The sequence below is a fragment of the Manacus candei genome, unplaced genomic scaffold, assembly GCF_025592945.1.
Source record: "Manacus candei isolate 608988 ecotype Guabito, Panama unplaced genomic scaffold, ASM2559294v1 h1tg000039l, whole genome shotgun sequence".
Classification (NCBI taxonomy): Eukaryota; Metazoa; Chordata; class Aves; order Passeriformes; family Pipridae; genus Manacus; species Manacus candei.
The window spans coordinates 122,390-135,571 of NW_026138087.1; the positions used below are offsets into that span (position 1 = coordinate 122,390).

General features: G+C 40.5%; 1 protein-coding gene across 5 annotated transcripts in view; it reads left to right on the forward strand.

Moving 5' to 3' along the window:
• The window catches only part of SCLT1 (sodium channel and clathrin linker 1), a 43,581-nt gene that overhangs the window by 3,661 nt on the left and 26,738 nt on the right, over positions 1–13,182 (forward strand). For 4 of the 5 annotated variants that reach the window (XR_007905655.1, XM_051794475.1, XM_051794473.1 and 1 more), the window contains exons 3-8: positions 650–719; positions 1,775–1,830; positions 2,199–2,331; positions 3,088–3,210; positions 6,545–6,610; positions 7,899–7,969. Coding sequence is in view for 4 of the 5 variants with exons in the window: in XM_051794475.1 (XP_051650435.1) it covers positions 650–719; positions 1,775–1,830; positions 2,199–2,331; positions 3,088–3,210; positions 6,545–6,610; positions 7,899–7,969 (519 nt within the window). In the remaining variant the exon portion in view is untranslated. The remainder of the gene's footprint in view (positions 1–649; positions 720–1,774; positions 1,831–2,198; positions 2,332–3,087; positions 3,211–6,544; positions 6,611–7,898; positions 7,970–13,182) is intronic. The other variant, XM_051794476.1, reaches the window with a different exon arrangement.

Sequence of the window (13,182 nt, forward strand, 5' to 3'; positions counted from 1 at the left end):
AGATAATAAACAAAAGTTCTGGTAGGATTGCACTGATCCAGGTAACCCAGCAGTTACCTAACTGCTGTCTGTTGAGGTCAAGTGGATGTTTTTAAAAATGTTTATTTGACAGTCTTACACTAACAGTTGCCCATCAGGAAATGGTTTCATAATCACTGTAATTTCATGTTACAAAAATAACCTAGCCTTTCTTGTTAACTTTTAAGGCATTATTACTCTAGACAAATATAGAATTTTCAGAGAATTACTTTCAATTATGAAAATATTGGGAAGGAAAAAGTATAGAAGTAGAATTACAGTATTTTACATTGTCTTATAGACTACCTTACTGTTGTATGTGAAAACAGCAATAAAGTCTAGTCTTTTAACATTTGGAATTCTATGTATGAAATATTAATGTTGTATTAATGGTCATTTATAGTGTCCCATGTTCTAGTTCTGTTATACAGAACTCATGCTGTTAATGATCATAGTTTAAAAGTAGTAATTAAATTTGTTCATTAGATTCTGGGGAATGTCAAGCTTGGAACTCAAGAAAAGTGACTGTTCCGTTCTGGTCTCTAGATTAAGAATTCTTTAAAAATAGTTAATTATCAGAATGTTTCAACATTTACAAAACTTATTCTAAGCATGTTTTTCAACTTTATAGCGTGTCAACTCTAGTCACTGAGTATGATAAACACTTGGAGGAAATGAAAGAACAGCTGCAGCTTTATCAGGTATGGACATTCCTAACATTTCAGACTGTGTATTGTTAGTAGTCTTAATATCTAGGCCACTAGTTTTTGTCATGCTCCACAAACCTGCTGGACTGCAGTCTGCCTCAAGCAGATGAATGGAGAGCTTTCTGTGAAAAGATTGGGACATTGTCCAAATTGCAACAGTTTACTGTTTGGAGAAGCAATGTGGTGAAATGAAACATGCATACTTTATTTCTCTAGATGCTCTGATATGGTTGCAGGCATATTTCTAGGTAACATTGAGACAAGGTAGCTGTTTCCCTCTTTCCTTCCAGGTCTGATCTGATGCAGTCCAACTCAGTCCTGCAAGTATGGAATACACCCAGCCTTCTTCATTCTTGTTATATTTCTTTAAATGTGTATTATCATGGAGACTGAAGTGGAAGGGAACTGTCCTCCATTCTGTCACAGAAAATGAAACTTTTTAATGCTTTGTAACATGACTGAAAATTGAAGTGATATGTTTAAAACCTGTGGCATACAGAAAGCAATTTTTTACTTGTGACGCAGAAATTATACAGTGGTTTTGGTTTAACACACTGAATTTGTTTGATCTGTCCATCATAAAGATTTTGCAAATAAAGTCTTCAAGCTTGGCTGATTTTAGAAGGCAGCAGAAGCAATAAGGTTTTGTTGCACTAGTTAACGGAACAGCCAGTTTGATTAACGTTAACTGAAGTTTCTCCTCAGTTTCCTAAACTTTTCTCAAATGCTTATGGCATGAAAGATGAGAGGCATCCACTGTGCCCCTAAAAGAACTCGAGTTAATTAAAAATCAAACTGTAAGACTGATAAGAATTTCAGAAGGTTAAGTTTAATGCCTGAAATAACATCTGAATGCTGAGGTATAACAGGACTTTGCAGCTGCTAAATTTAAGTGGCATCCCTTAAAAAAGAAATTGACTTTAATTTACTGTATTATGCTGAATTAAGTTGTCTATCCTTTACAGTATCACTCAGAAATAAAAGATGAAAGAATTGCCAGAGTTTGTGTAACTTAAATGAATGCTTACTCTTGTATGTGTTGGTGTCAGGTACAAATGAGCGAGATGAGGCTAAAATTGGAAGAAGTCACCAAGGAAAATGAAAGGTAAATAATTGCACTGCCGTGTTACTACTGCTCTTTCTCTTGATTTTTGAACATTTAAAAGCCTTTTTTTCTAGAACCTTGAAATCTTTGAAATCTTCAACTACTAAGTAGATACAGGATCTTAATGTTAGAGTCTTAAAATGCTAAATACAGATTACAGCACCAGGTATAGGAGATTTAACCATATCACTAGAAGAACTAGATATGAAACTATTTCAAACTGTCTTTTGTGTTTATAGAATGTAACTTAATAGATTTAAATTTGACTAAGAAGTAATATGTATAGATGGAAGGCACGGTATATTTCAGTTGTTAAAAAAATACCTGTTAAAGAAATACTTTCCTGAACTTAGTTCTTTGAATTTCAGGCTGCATGCAGAGTTGAAAGAGGTTCTTGAGAAGCAACTGGAGGCTTTTCCTTTCATGCATCTGGAGACTGATATTCCTTCAGATGAGGGCGTAGTGAGAAACCTTCAAGAACAACTACGACTGGCAAAGCAAGTGTGTGAGATGAAAGATTTATACTGTTTTATTTCTCTTGTTGTGCCTTCACAGATTAGGGAAAACTGTTTTATTTCTTGATTCAGAATTCATTTTTTCAGAGTTCTTGGAAACTGTTTCAAGGCCCTCTTGACATGGAATTTGAAGACCTGAAGGAACTTCTTTCCTAGATTCATAGAAGAATTTTTTAATGTTAATTTGTGCCAGTAATTTTATTTAATTGACTTGATCTGTATGTTGAATTCATGACGAGCAACTTAATGATATATTTTGTTCAATTCACGTTCTTTTAGTAGTTTGTCAGTTTAATCAAAACCACTATAATGTCCTATGAGGAGGCCAAGTATATGTGAGATATAGAAAATAATATTTAAATCTGAAAATACAATCAAATTTTGTTCAGCTTATTACAATGATCTATCAATTCGGTTGTGTATGATTAAATTGAAGTTAATTTGATTGCTGAATTTGGTATTTGAATATTATCTATACTGTAGGCCTACCTTAAAACCTGTGAAAGTTTGAGTTCTTCAAAAAAAAAAGCAGAGAACTTGTGATTCACTTGTAAGTGGAATTTGAAATTCTAAGCATGTTTTCCTTCATCTGAATTTGCTCTGTGTATTTAAAATGTGAGCAGAAAAACGTATAGGGAGTGGCATTTCTTCAAAATAGGAGTTCTCTCTTTTTAGAGAATGATAGATGAAGATAAATATGCTATAATAGAATATTTTTACAAGGTATTGTTCTGTAACTTAGGAAAAAGAACAAGCAGTTGAGCTCTGGCAGACGTTGTTACAGGAACATGATCGACTTCAGCAGCAGTACCAGGAACGCCTGACTGAAACGCAGATTCACGTAACTGAAAGGAAAAGGCAGAATGTAATTTTCATTTATATTTTTGTTAATTTTGGTGTACCTTCCTGTGCAAGTTTGGAGTTGGCTTCCTGCCAAATCTCCGAAACTCGACAACAGGGTCTCCTTCCCAGAGAGGGAAGGAAAAAAAAAACGAAAGACCAGGCAGCCAAAGTTCTAGCCAAAATATATATATATATTATGTATAAAACAGAGATATACAATGAGAATTATATATATGAATCTATGACCCCAAATAGCTTCCCGAAGTCGAAGGGAGGAGGGGGGAAGGGAGAAGGGAAAAGGATAAAATAGGGTGAAAAGGGACAAATAATAAAACAGATCTACACAATCTAAAAACCCAGCAAAGCTGAAGGATTGGCAAGAGCTCACCACTTCCCTTGAAAGAAAGCAGTACGTCTGGACACGGCCCAGCACTCCCCCCTCACGCGTGGTCGATAACAGCAGTTACTGTAGGCCTCAGCTCCAGATAAGCCAGGCCCAGACAGGGACCACCGTTCTCCAACCTCACCGGAAGAGAAGAGAGCGAACTCTCTTATCAATGCCTTATTTATACCCTGGGTTACGTAAAGGAATAGCATGGAATACTTCCTTGGTCACCTTCCCAGTTCCTTCCTGGTTACAAACTGGTTTCCAGGAAGGTCTGGACTGAAACCATCACACTTCCTATACTGTAGAGATTCTGGATCTATGTGTAGTCAAACTGAAGTGAGTAGGTTCTGACAGTACTTTTATGATTTGGTTATTAAAATTATTAGAGATGCGTCTGCCTGAATTAAGGTACAAATGAGACCAGATGCCCAAGTCAGTAGTATGGGTTTTATTTAATGGTAAATGTGAGACAGAGAGATAGAAGGAAATAGGAAAAGGAGTTGGGGGAAGAAAGAAAATGACAGAGATTAAAATAGAAAATGTATCACTGCTCCATGTAAACTGTTGGTGTCTTATCAGTCCGGTTCTTCTGGTCTTCTTGGTGATGAGGGTCCCACAAAACATAGAGTCCAGTGGATTAATATATGTTCAGGAGATGCTAGGCACCTCCCCTGGGGGTGGGGGGGAAGCTTTGCAATCTCTTGCGACAGGCTCTGAGTTTGTTGCCTCACTTGGATCACATGCAGTCCTTTAGTGGTGGAAGGCCTCAGGAATGAGTTGCGGGGGCGCTTTGGGGATCTGATAGTTTATGACCTCTTCTCAGCTGCCTCTCACATGAATGTTCCATGTGTACATGACTTTCCCGGGGCAGTTACTCCTTTGGTTTGATGTGGAGAGATTTAAGAAAGCACCATCACACACCCAAAACTCTTCTCCTCCACCAGCTCCTGGGCCTTGTTTATTTCTCCTCAGACCTGAGATGATTAGACAGTAGTCTTACCTCAAATCCCCAGTCACAGTCCAAAGTCCAGTCAGGTTTTAGTGGTCTCAAACAGGCAGTTGCTTCTTTGTTCGACAAAAAGTCTTTCTGTGATTTTGACAATGCTTAAGACATTACCGACATTTCAGTCCATCATGAGTACTGTTAACTATTTTCTATAATAGTCATCTAAAGTTGAGTGGTCAGATGTGGTCACTGATTCATCAACTAAATGCACTATTACAATTGGAAAAGTTCTTTATTCCAAAAATACGGGCAGAAACATTGGGGAGTGCACTGAGTCTGAGTACATATGTATGTATATGTATACATGCACAAGATATGCATGCGCATATAAATAATTATGTATTTGAACTGCATGGTTGGAAATCTTTAGTAGAGTAAAACATCTGAAAAAGTTTCCAGAGATTTCTGAAGTCTCAAGTGAAAGTCTTTCATCTGTTCTCCTGTGTTTGAATAGTGGGAAAAGTAGTTTCCATTCCCTGTTGCTATTCAGTAAGGAAGCATTTGTAAACAGATGAAAAATGAAGTTGACCAGTATTTGTGTAATGTTAGCTTGTTTCTTTTCTGCTGTGTCTGGGGAAGGCCTTTCAGGAAATCTTAGAAAAGCTCTTCTGCTCTGATGAGCTATATAAAGATGCTCAGTGTGTGAAGAACTAATAGAAACTTTATGCCTGTATGTACCTTGCTACATGTATTTCTATGTCTGTAAAGAGAAGCTACAAATTTTTAGTATTTCCTTTCTATTTTCAAGTGCACTTGATTTAAGGGCACAGTTACCTCAGAAATATTTTTTTACAGATTTTGGGGTTTTTTTCCATATTAAGTTCACCTTAGCTATGTGATCTTTTCTGAGAAACAGGATAAATATCCGTATAGCTACTGAGCTCTGTCAAGTTTCATAATTATTTCAAGGAATGAGGACTCTTATCTTTGTGTAGTTCCAGCTTTCTGCTCTTATTTCTTCTATTAAGTTATTTCTTGTGTTGTATTGTTAGTTACTGGTAACCCACATAGTAGATTATAGAGATCCATTGGTAGCTGTTGAAGGGTTTACGGCTGTCAGGTTCCGCTTTTCCTTAGTAACTAAATTTTTGGTGGATTTTAATGCCGTTGGAACAAGAGTGAGGTTAATCAGCCTTTTATTCTTAAATGCTATTGGTCACCCAGTGAAAACACTTTTTAGTTGAATAAACTTTTATTTTAGGGTTGCTTTTATAAAATAGCTGTCAGAGGTAAATAGAAATAGTTAAGACCAACTATAATTAGAACTGACAAAAAGAAAAGAGAGGATATCATAAGGATTGGATACAGTAGGCAAATGAGTTGCAGGAATAGGGTTCTGGCATATACTTGACCTTGAGACTGTTAGATGAATGCAGCACAATTAATAGATATTTCAGCTCAGGGACTTCAGTTCTTTCTGTGCTCTGAAGGCACTTCGCATGCTGCAGATGATTTTTCTGTGTTACGCTAGTTTTCTTAGGATGACAGATTTCACATTCAGGGACTCAGACTTAATTGAGCCATTTTTTCTATGGACTCAAGACATCCTATATGGCAAAGAGCAAATTAAACACGTCTGTACAAGCATTTTTTTAATTAATGGGTACATGTGTGTTACTGTGCTTAGCAAAAATGCTTGTAGTAGCATCATAGTTTGTGTGGCTCTTTATAGGCACTGCTCATGTGTGCTTTCATATTTTGAGAGTAAGTGCGTTATGAGTTTTGGAAGGAGACAGTTTGTAACTGAGTGACAATTAGATACATTGTTCAGTAGTATATCTAATTTTCTGAATTATGAGGTCAACAGCTAAAAGCAATCTAATTAAAATCTACAAAGGCATACTGAATTTCCTGCTACATGTAGAGTTTTTTTGAAAATATTTTCAGTTGACTATGAAATTTTCTAATTATTTACTTTTTATTATGATGATGATTATAAGAAGCTTTGAATTCTTGTTTTAGGATCAACTGACTAGCTTTCAGCAGTTGACTCGGCAACTACACAAAGCCAATGAGAAAATAGAGTTGGTAAGTAAAACCTTCTGAACAGTGAGCTAGTAATTTTTTTTTTCCTCAGAGTATAAAACAAAAGCAAAAAGGCCTTCGTAAATATCTGGTTGAAAAAGAAATCGTGCCACTGAAATTCGCAAACTTCTCCAGGGACTAGACAAAAATCAGTTAGTGATGGCTTTATTCCTAAACTACAAACACCACATCAGTGTAGTTGAGAGGTTACCAAAGGCATGTCATGGGATAAAGCAGCATGCCCTTTTTTTCAGCTAACAAACTGAAAAATAGAAAGTGAAGAGACAGAGTAATTAATCAGGTTTTTTATTGAGATAAACCAGCTGTGTTTCCTAGATGTGCTCAGGTTGGAGCTGTTTAGTATATTTATGTGTGTTCTAGAAATGAGATTCAGTATTAAGGCAACAGCGTTCACTGCTGATGTTAAAATATTTAAAGTAGTGAAAACTGAAGTAAACTGCAGAAATTTGTAAAAAGATCTCGTGATGTTGATTATCTGATGTAATTTTATCAGACATTTTATCGGTATCATAAAACCAAAGTAATACATGTGGGTGAGAGGGGCTTTCACTTTGGGTATTCCATGATGGTCTTGAAATTAACTTACCATTCAGAACAGGTATTTTAGAAGTAGGAAGTGTTTGAAAACAATTCTTAGGAACAGTCAAAAAAGCAAGAAGAATATTAGCAATTAATAAGAGAGGGGAGAAAAAGGAGAATATTGTGCATTTTGAATGCTGTCTGCTGTTATGGTCATCTTTAATATCTCAATGTAAGATATATGTAAGCTCTAGAAAAGGCTAGTAGGGTAGCAAAAATATGAAATTATTCTCAAATGGGAAGACAGTTGAAGGAGAATGACACCTCCAGCACTGGCTTGCATACAAAAGAATGAAGGAGGAGCAATTTCTCATTGTTCCTTGTCCCTAAAACACAGGAATTTTTTGCAGCATTTGTGGTCTGCTTGTGGTACTAAGTGTCACAAGGGATTCTAGGCACCTAAACTATATGGAAGTGCAGATGACAGGTCTGAGCTACTACAGTTTTTGTCTCGTGAAGTTGTTCTATTACTAAAATATGGACAAAGAAGGGAAGGAACATCACTCTGCTTTTGCCTTTCTAAAATACTCTACATAAATCTTGGTACTTGAAGACCAGCCATAGTGTTAAATAGACCTTATTGGCTATTTTTGTTATATAATATTCTGTAGAAATGTCCTATAAAAATTCTGAATACATAACATTTTCAATACTATAAGGAACATGTTACAAATATTTCCTTATTTTGCAGACCAATCAACAGTTTCTGAGAACTGTGACAGAACAGAATGTGGAACTAGAGCAGCTACGACAAAAACTGAGGTATAAACCAGGCAATTAAAAACATATTAAATATCTTTTCTATAGCTTTTCCTAGCCTGCTGCTCTATCATGGGCCTTGTTTGTACTGCTAATTTCATTCTAATAGTTACAATGGTTCCAGTTAATGCCTCTGAAGCTTGTTAGACATGTGTGCATCATTAGTGTTAGGGTAATGCATTTCCAGTTAGTGTTGTTTGGTTTAGCTTTTCCCTGAAATGTTCAAGATTTGACCTTTGATTTAAAAGGAACAAAGTGTCAGTATCATAGCACAGTTGACTCTGAAGAGAGGTTTTCATTACAATACAGTTTGCTCAAAATCCAATTACATGGTTGCTCATTACAGTTCTGAAATCTGAACGTTCAAACAAGCTTCAAGTTTTAATGCTTTTAGTAAAATTTACATTAATTTATCAGTAAAGAGCTCTAAACCATACATTCTATGGAAGTTAGAGGTAAGAATACTGTTAATTACATTCCTGGAGTATATCAAGGAAAATGTGGAACAATATCTGTGACACAGTTTCATGATTATTTGTGTTTACAGCCAAAATCTATTCAATGCTAGTTTACCATGTCTGTTCTCTCTTTAAATTAGTGATGTTTGAGGTCAACATCCAAATTTAATTTCAGTACAGTCAATTTGTGGACTGAGAATAGAAAAAGAAATGGAGTCATTATCCAATGATTTATTTTCTTTTATAGCAGTACCTAAAGCATTAAATAAGCTTTTTAAAATGAAATTTTCAATTTATAAACTTGTGCAAGTTTCGAGCTGGCTTCCTGCCAAGTCCCCGAAACTCGACAACAAGGACCTGCCTCCCAGAGAGGGAAAAGAAAAAAAAACCAAGCAGCCAAAGCTATAGCAAATATATATATATATATATATATATATATTACATATGAGACAGATACACAAAAGGAGAATACCACACACAGAAGGGGGGGGGGGGGGGGGGGGGAAGGGGAAGGGAGAAGGACAAAAAGGGGCAAGGACCGAACAAGCCAACCAGCCGACCGAAGGCAAACTAGCAAAAATCTCACCACTTCCCTTCGAACAGGCAGGATGGCTAGACACGGCCCAAGGCTCTCCCCTCACGCGTGGCAGATAACGGTAGTCACTGTAGGCCTCAGCTCCAGATAAACCAGACCAAAACAGGGACCCGCCGTTCTCGAACCTCGCCGGAGAGGAAGAGGGCGAGATGCCTCCCGCTGGCCTTATTTATACCTCAAGTTACGTAAAGGAATAGCATGGAATACTTCCGTGATCACTTTTCTAGTTCCTTCCTGGTTACAAGTTGGTCTCCAGGAAGGCCTAGAGTGAAACCACCACATTCTCCACCCCTTATTCCATACTATTTCTTTACGTAACACCTATGTCTCACGTTCGTCTACATCCCGTGCATATATATACACATTTGCATATATATATATATATATAGTTCTTGTTGGTCTCTCGGCACAGTTGTCTCGTCGTTGGAAAATCAATACCGATGTCAGTTCAGTCCAGATCTTTGGTCTCCTCAGTCACCATTACAGTTCTGATTTATGGCTGTTTCATCACTGGACTGTCTCATCACCGGATACCAGCAACAGCTTAGTTCAGGTCTCTCTCTCATCTGGTGACTGGCTTCCTGTAAAAACACAACTTAGGACATACAATTAGTTTTTCCCCAAGGCTAAGTTTCCTTGAGGCACACACTGGATGACTCCATCCTTCCTCATTACCCACCACGTATGTCCTGGCCCTTGAGCAAAGACAATCCCACGAATGGGTTTGTCTTGGCCTGAGGCAGGGGTAACCCAAACAGCTTTCCCTAGCATTCCCCTCAAATGGATTGCTGGAACTTTATCTCCATCAACAATGTGAAGGGATTCTGCCTGTGCAGGGCCAGCTCGATTGACAGAACCCCTGGTGTTAACTAGCCAGGTAGCCTTGGCTAAGTTCTTGTCCCAGTTTTTATAAGTCCCCTCACCTAATAACTTTAGAGTGGTCTTCAATAATCCGTTATATCTCTCAACCTTCCCAGCAGCTGGTGCATGATGTGGAATGTGGTATACCCATTCGATACCATGTTCCCTCGCCCAAGTGGTGACTAATCCATTTTTGAAATGAGTCCCGTTGTCCGACTCAATACGTTCTGGGGTCCCGTGTCGCCACAGGACTTGCTTTTCAAGGCCCAGAATGGTATTCCGGGCCGTTGCGTGGGGCACTGAAAAAGTCTCTAACCATCCCGTTGTTGCTTCCACCATGGTAAGTACATAGCACTTACCTTGGCGGGTCTGTGGCAGTTTGATATAATCAACCTGCCATGCCTCTCCATACTTATACTTATCCCATCGTCCACCATACCACAGGGGTTTCAGTCTTTTCGCCTGCTTAATAGCGGCACAAGTCTCACAATCATGGATAACTTCAGAAATGATATCCATGGTTAAATCCACCCCTCGGTCTCGTGCCCATCTGTGGGTGGCATCTCGGCCTTGATGACCGCAAGCATCATGGGCCCATCGAGCCAGAAACAGCTCTCCCTTCTGCTGCCAGTCTAGGTCTACTTGTGACACCCCTATCTGTGCAGCTCGGTCCGCTTCTCTGTTGTTATTATGTTCTTCATTAGCTCGCTTTTTGGACACATGGGCGTCTACATGGTGGACTCTCACATTCAGACTCTTCGCTCTGGCAGCGATGTCCTGCCACAAGTCAGCAGCCCAGATGGGTTTTCCTCCACGCCTCCAGTTCATCTTCTTCCATCGCTCTAACCATCCCCATAGAGCATTGGCTATCATCCACGAGTCTGTGTAGAGGTAGAGTCTCGGCCAACCTTCTCGTTCAGCAATGTCCAGGGCCAATTGGACGGCTTTGAGTTCCGCAAATTGACTCGACTCGCCTTGACCCTCAGCGGCTTCTGCCACTCGTCGGGTGGGATTCCAAACGGCCGCTTTCCACTTCTGGTTCCTTCCTACAATTCGGCAAGAACCATCAGTGAAAAGGGCATAACGCCTTTCTTCATCTGGCAGCTGATCAAATGGCGGAGCTTCCTCGGCTCGGCTCACTGGCTCTTCTTCTTCTGCCAGACTGAAGTTCCCACCTTCAGGCCAATTGGTTATGATTTCCAAGATGCCGGGGCGATTCGAGTTCCCGATTCGGACACGTTGTGTAATCAAAGCCATCCACTTGCTCCACGTGGCATCGGTGGCATGATGCGCAGGGGGCACCTTCCCTTTGAACATCCAGCTCAAGACGGGTAATCGGGGTGCCAGGAAGAGCTGTGCTTCGGTACCAATTACCTCTGAAGCTGCTCGTATACCTTCATACGCCGCTAAGATTTCCTTTTCCACAGGGGTGTAATTGGCCTCAGAACCTCTGTAGCTTCGGCTCCAGAAACCCAGTGGTCGCCCTCGCGTCTCGCCAGGCACCTTTTGCCAGAGGCTCCAGGAGGGACCTTTATCTCCAGCTGCAGAGTAGAGCACATTCTTTACATCTGGTCCCATTCTAACTGGTCCAAGAGCCACGGCATGTGCAATTTCTTGCTTGATCTGCCTGAAAGCTTGTTGTTGCTCCGGACCCCACTGGAAATTGTTCTTTTTACGGGTCACAAAGTAAAGAGGGCTCACAATCTGACTGTATTCTGGGATATGCATCCTCCAGAAGCCTATGGCTCCCAGAAAAGCTTGGGTTTCTTTCTTGTTTGTGGGGGGAGCCATTGCTACAATCTTGTTGATGATGTCTGTTGGTATCTGGCGTCGTCCATCTTGCCATTTCACCCCTAGGAATTGGATCTCTCGGGCAGGTCCCTTGACTTTGCTCTTCTTGATAGCGAAACCGGCCTCGAGGAGAATCTGGATGATCGTCTGTCCTTTTTTGAAAACTTCTTCTGCTGTATCCCCCCATACAATGATGTCATCGATGTACTGGATGTGTTCGGGAGCCTTACCCTTCTCTAGTGTGACCTGGATCAGTCCATGACAGATGGTTGGACTGTGTTTCCACCCCTGGGGCAGTCGATTCCAGGTGTATTGAACGCCCCTCCAGGTGAAAGCAAACTGTGGCCTGCACTCTGCCGCTAAAGGAATGGAGAAAAACGCGTTGGCTATGTCGATGGTGGCGTACCACTTTGCTGTCTTGGACTCCAACTCATATTGGAGCTCCAACATATCTGGCACGGCAGCACTCAACGGTGGCGTAACTTCATTTAAGCCACGATAGTCCACAGTCAGTCTCCACTCTCCATCGGATTTACGCACAGGCCAGATGGGGCTGTTGAAGGGTGAATGGGTTCTGCTGACCACCCCTTGGCTCTCCAACTTTCGGATCATTTTGTGGATAGGGATCACAGCATCTCGGTTTGTCCGATACTGTCGTCTGTGTACAGTTGTTGTGGCTATTGGCACTTCTTGATCTTTAACTCGTAGTAATCCTACAATGGAAGGGTCTTCTGAAAGGCCAGGAAGGGCAGACAATTGCTTGGACCCCTCTTCAATCACCGTGGCTACACCAAAAGCCCACCGGTACCCTTTCGGGTCCTTGAAGTATCCTCTTCTTAGGTAGTCCATACCAAGGATGCAAGGGGCTTCTGGCCCCGTCACAATGGGACGCTTTTCCCATTGGTCTCCCGTCAAGCTCATGTCCGCCTCTACTACTGACAATTCTTGAGACCCTCCTGTCACTCCAGAAATAGTAACAGTCTCGGTACTCTTATACTCCGAAGGCATTACAGTACACTGGGCTCCAGTATCTATCAAGGCCTGGTATCTCTGAGGATCCGATGTGCCAGGCCATCGGACCCACACAGCCCAGTAAACCCGGTTATCTTCTTGGTCCCTCTCCTTCTCCTGGCAGAAGGCAGGGCCCCTCTACTGGTCTTGATCAGAGCATTCGTCGTCAGAGTTTGACTTTGACTTCTTAGACTTTTTGCCATTGTCGAAGTGGACCTCCATCTTCTCGTGTTTCGGCGATCGCAGTTTCTCTTCTAAGAAATCTCCATCTACTACATAGACAACTTTTTTGTCAGTCTTCTTTCGCTTCAGCTCCCTCACTCTAGCTTCAAGCTTAGAAGTGGGTTCACCATCCCACTTCTTCATGTTTTCTCCTTTACTACGAAGGTATGCCCATAGTTGGTTACGTGACCCACGCTTAGAGTTCTCTTTCCTTCGACGTGTGAATGACAGGGATCATGAGCAAGATCGAGACCAGGATCGAGGTCTAGGCCGAGGTC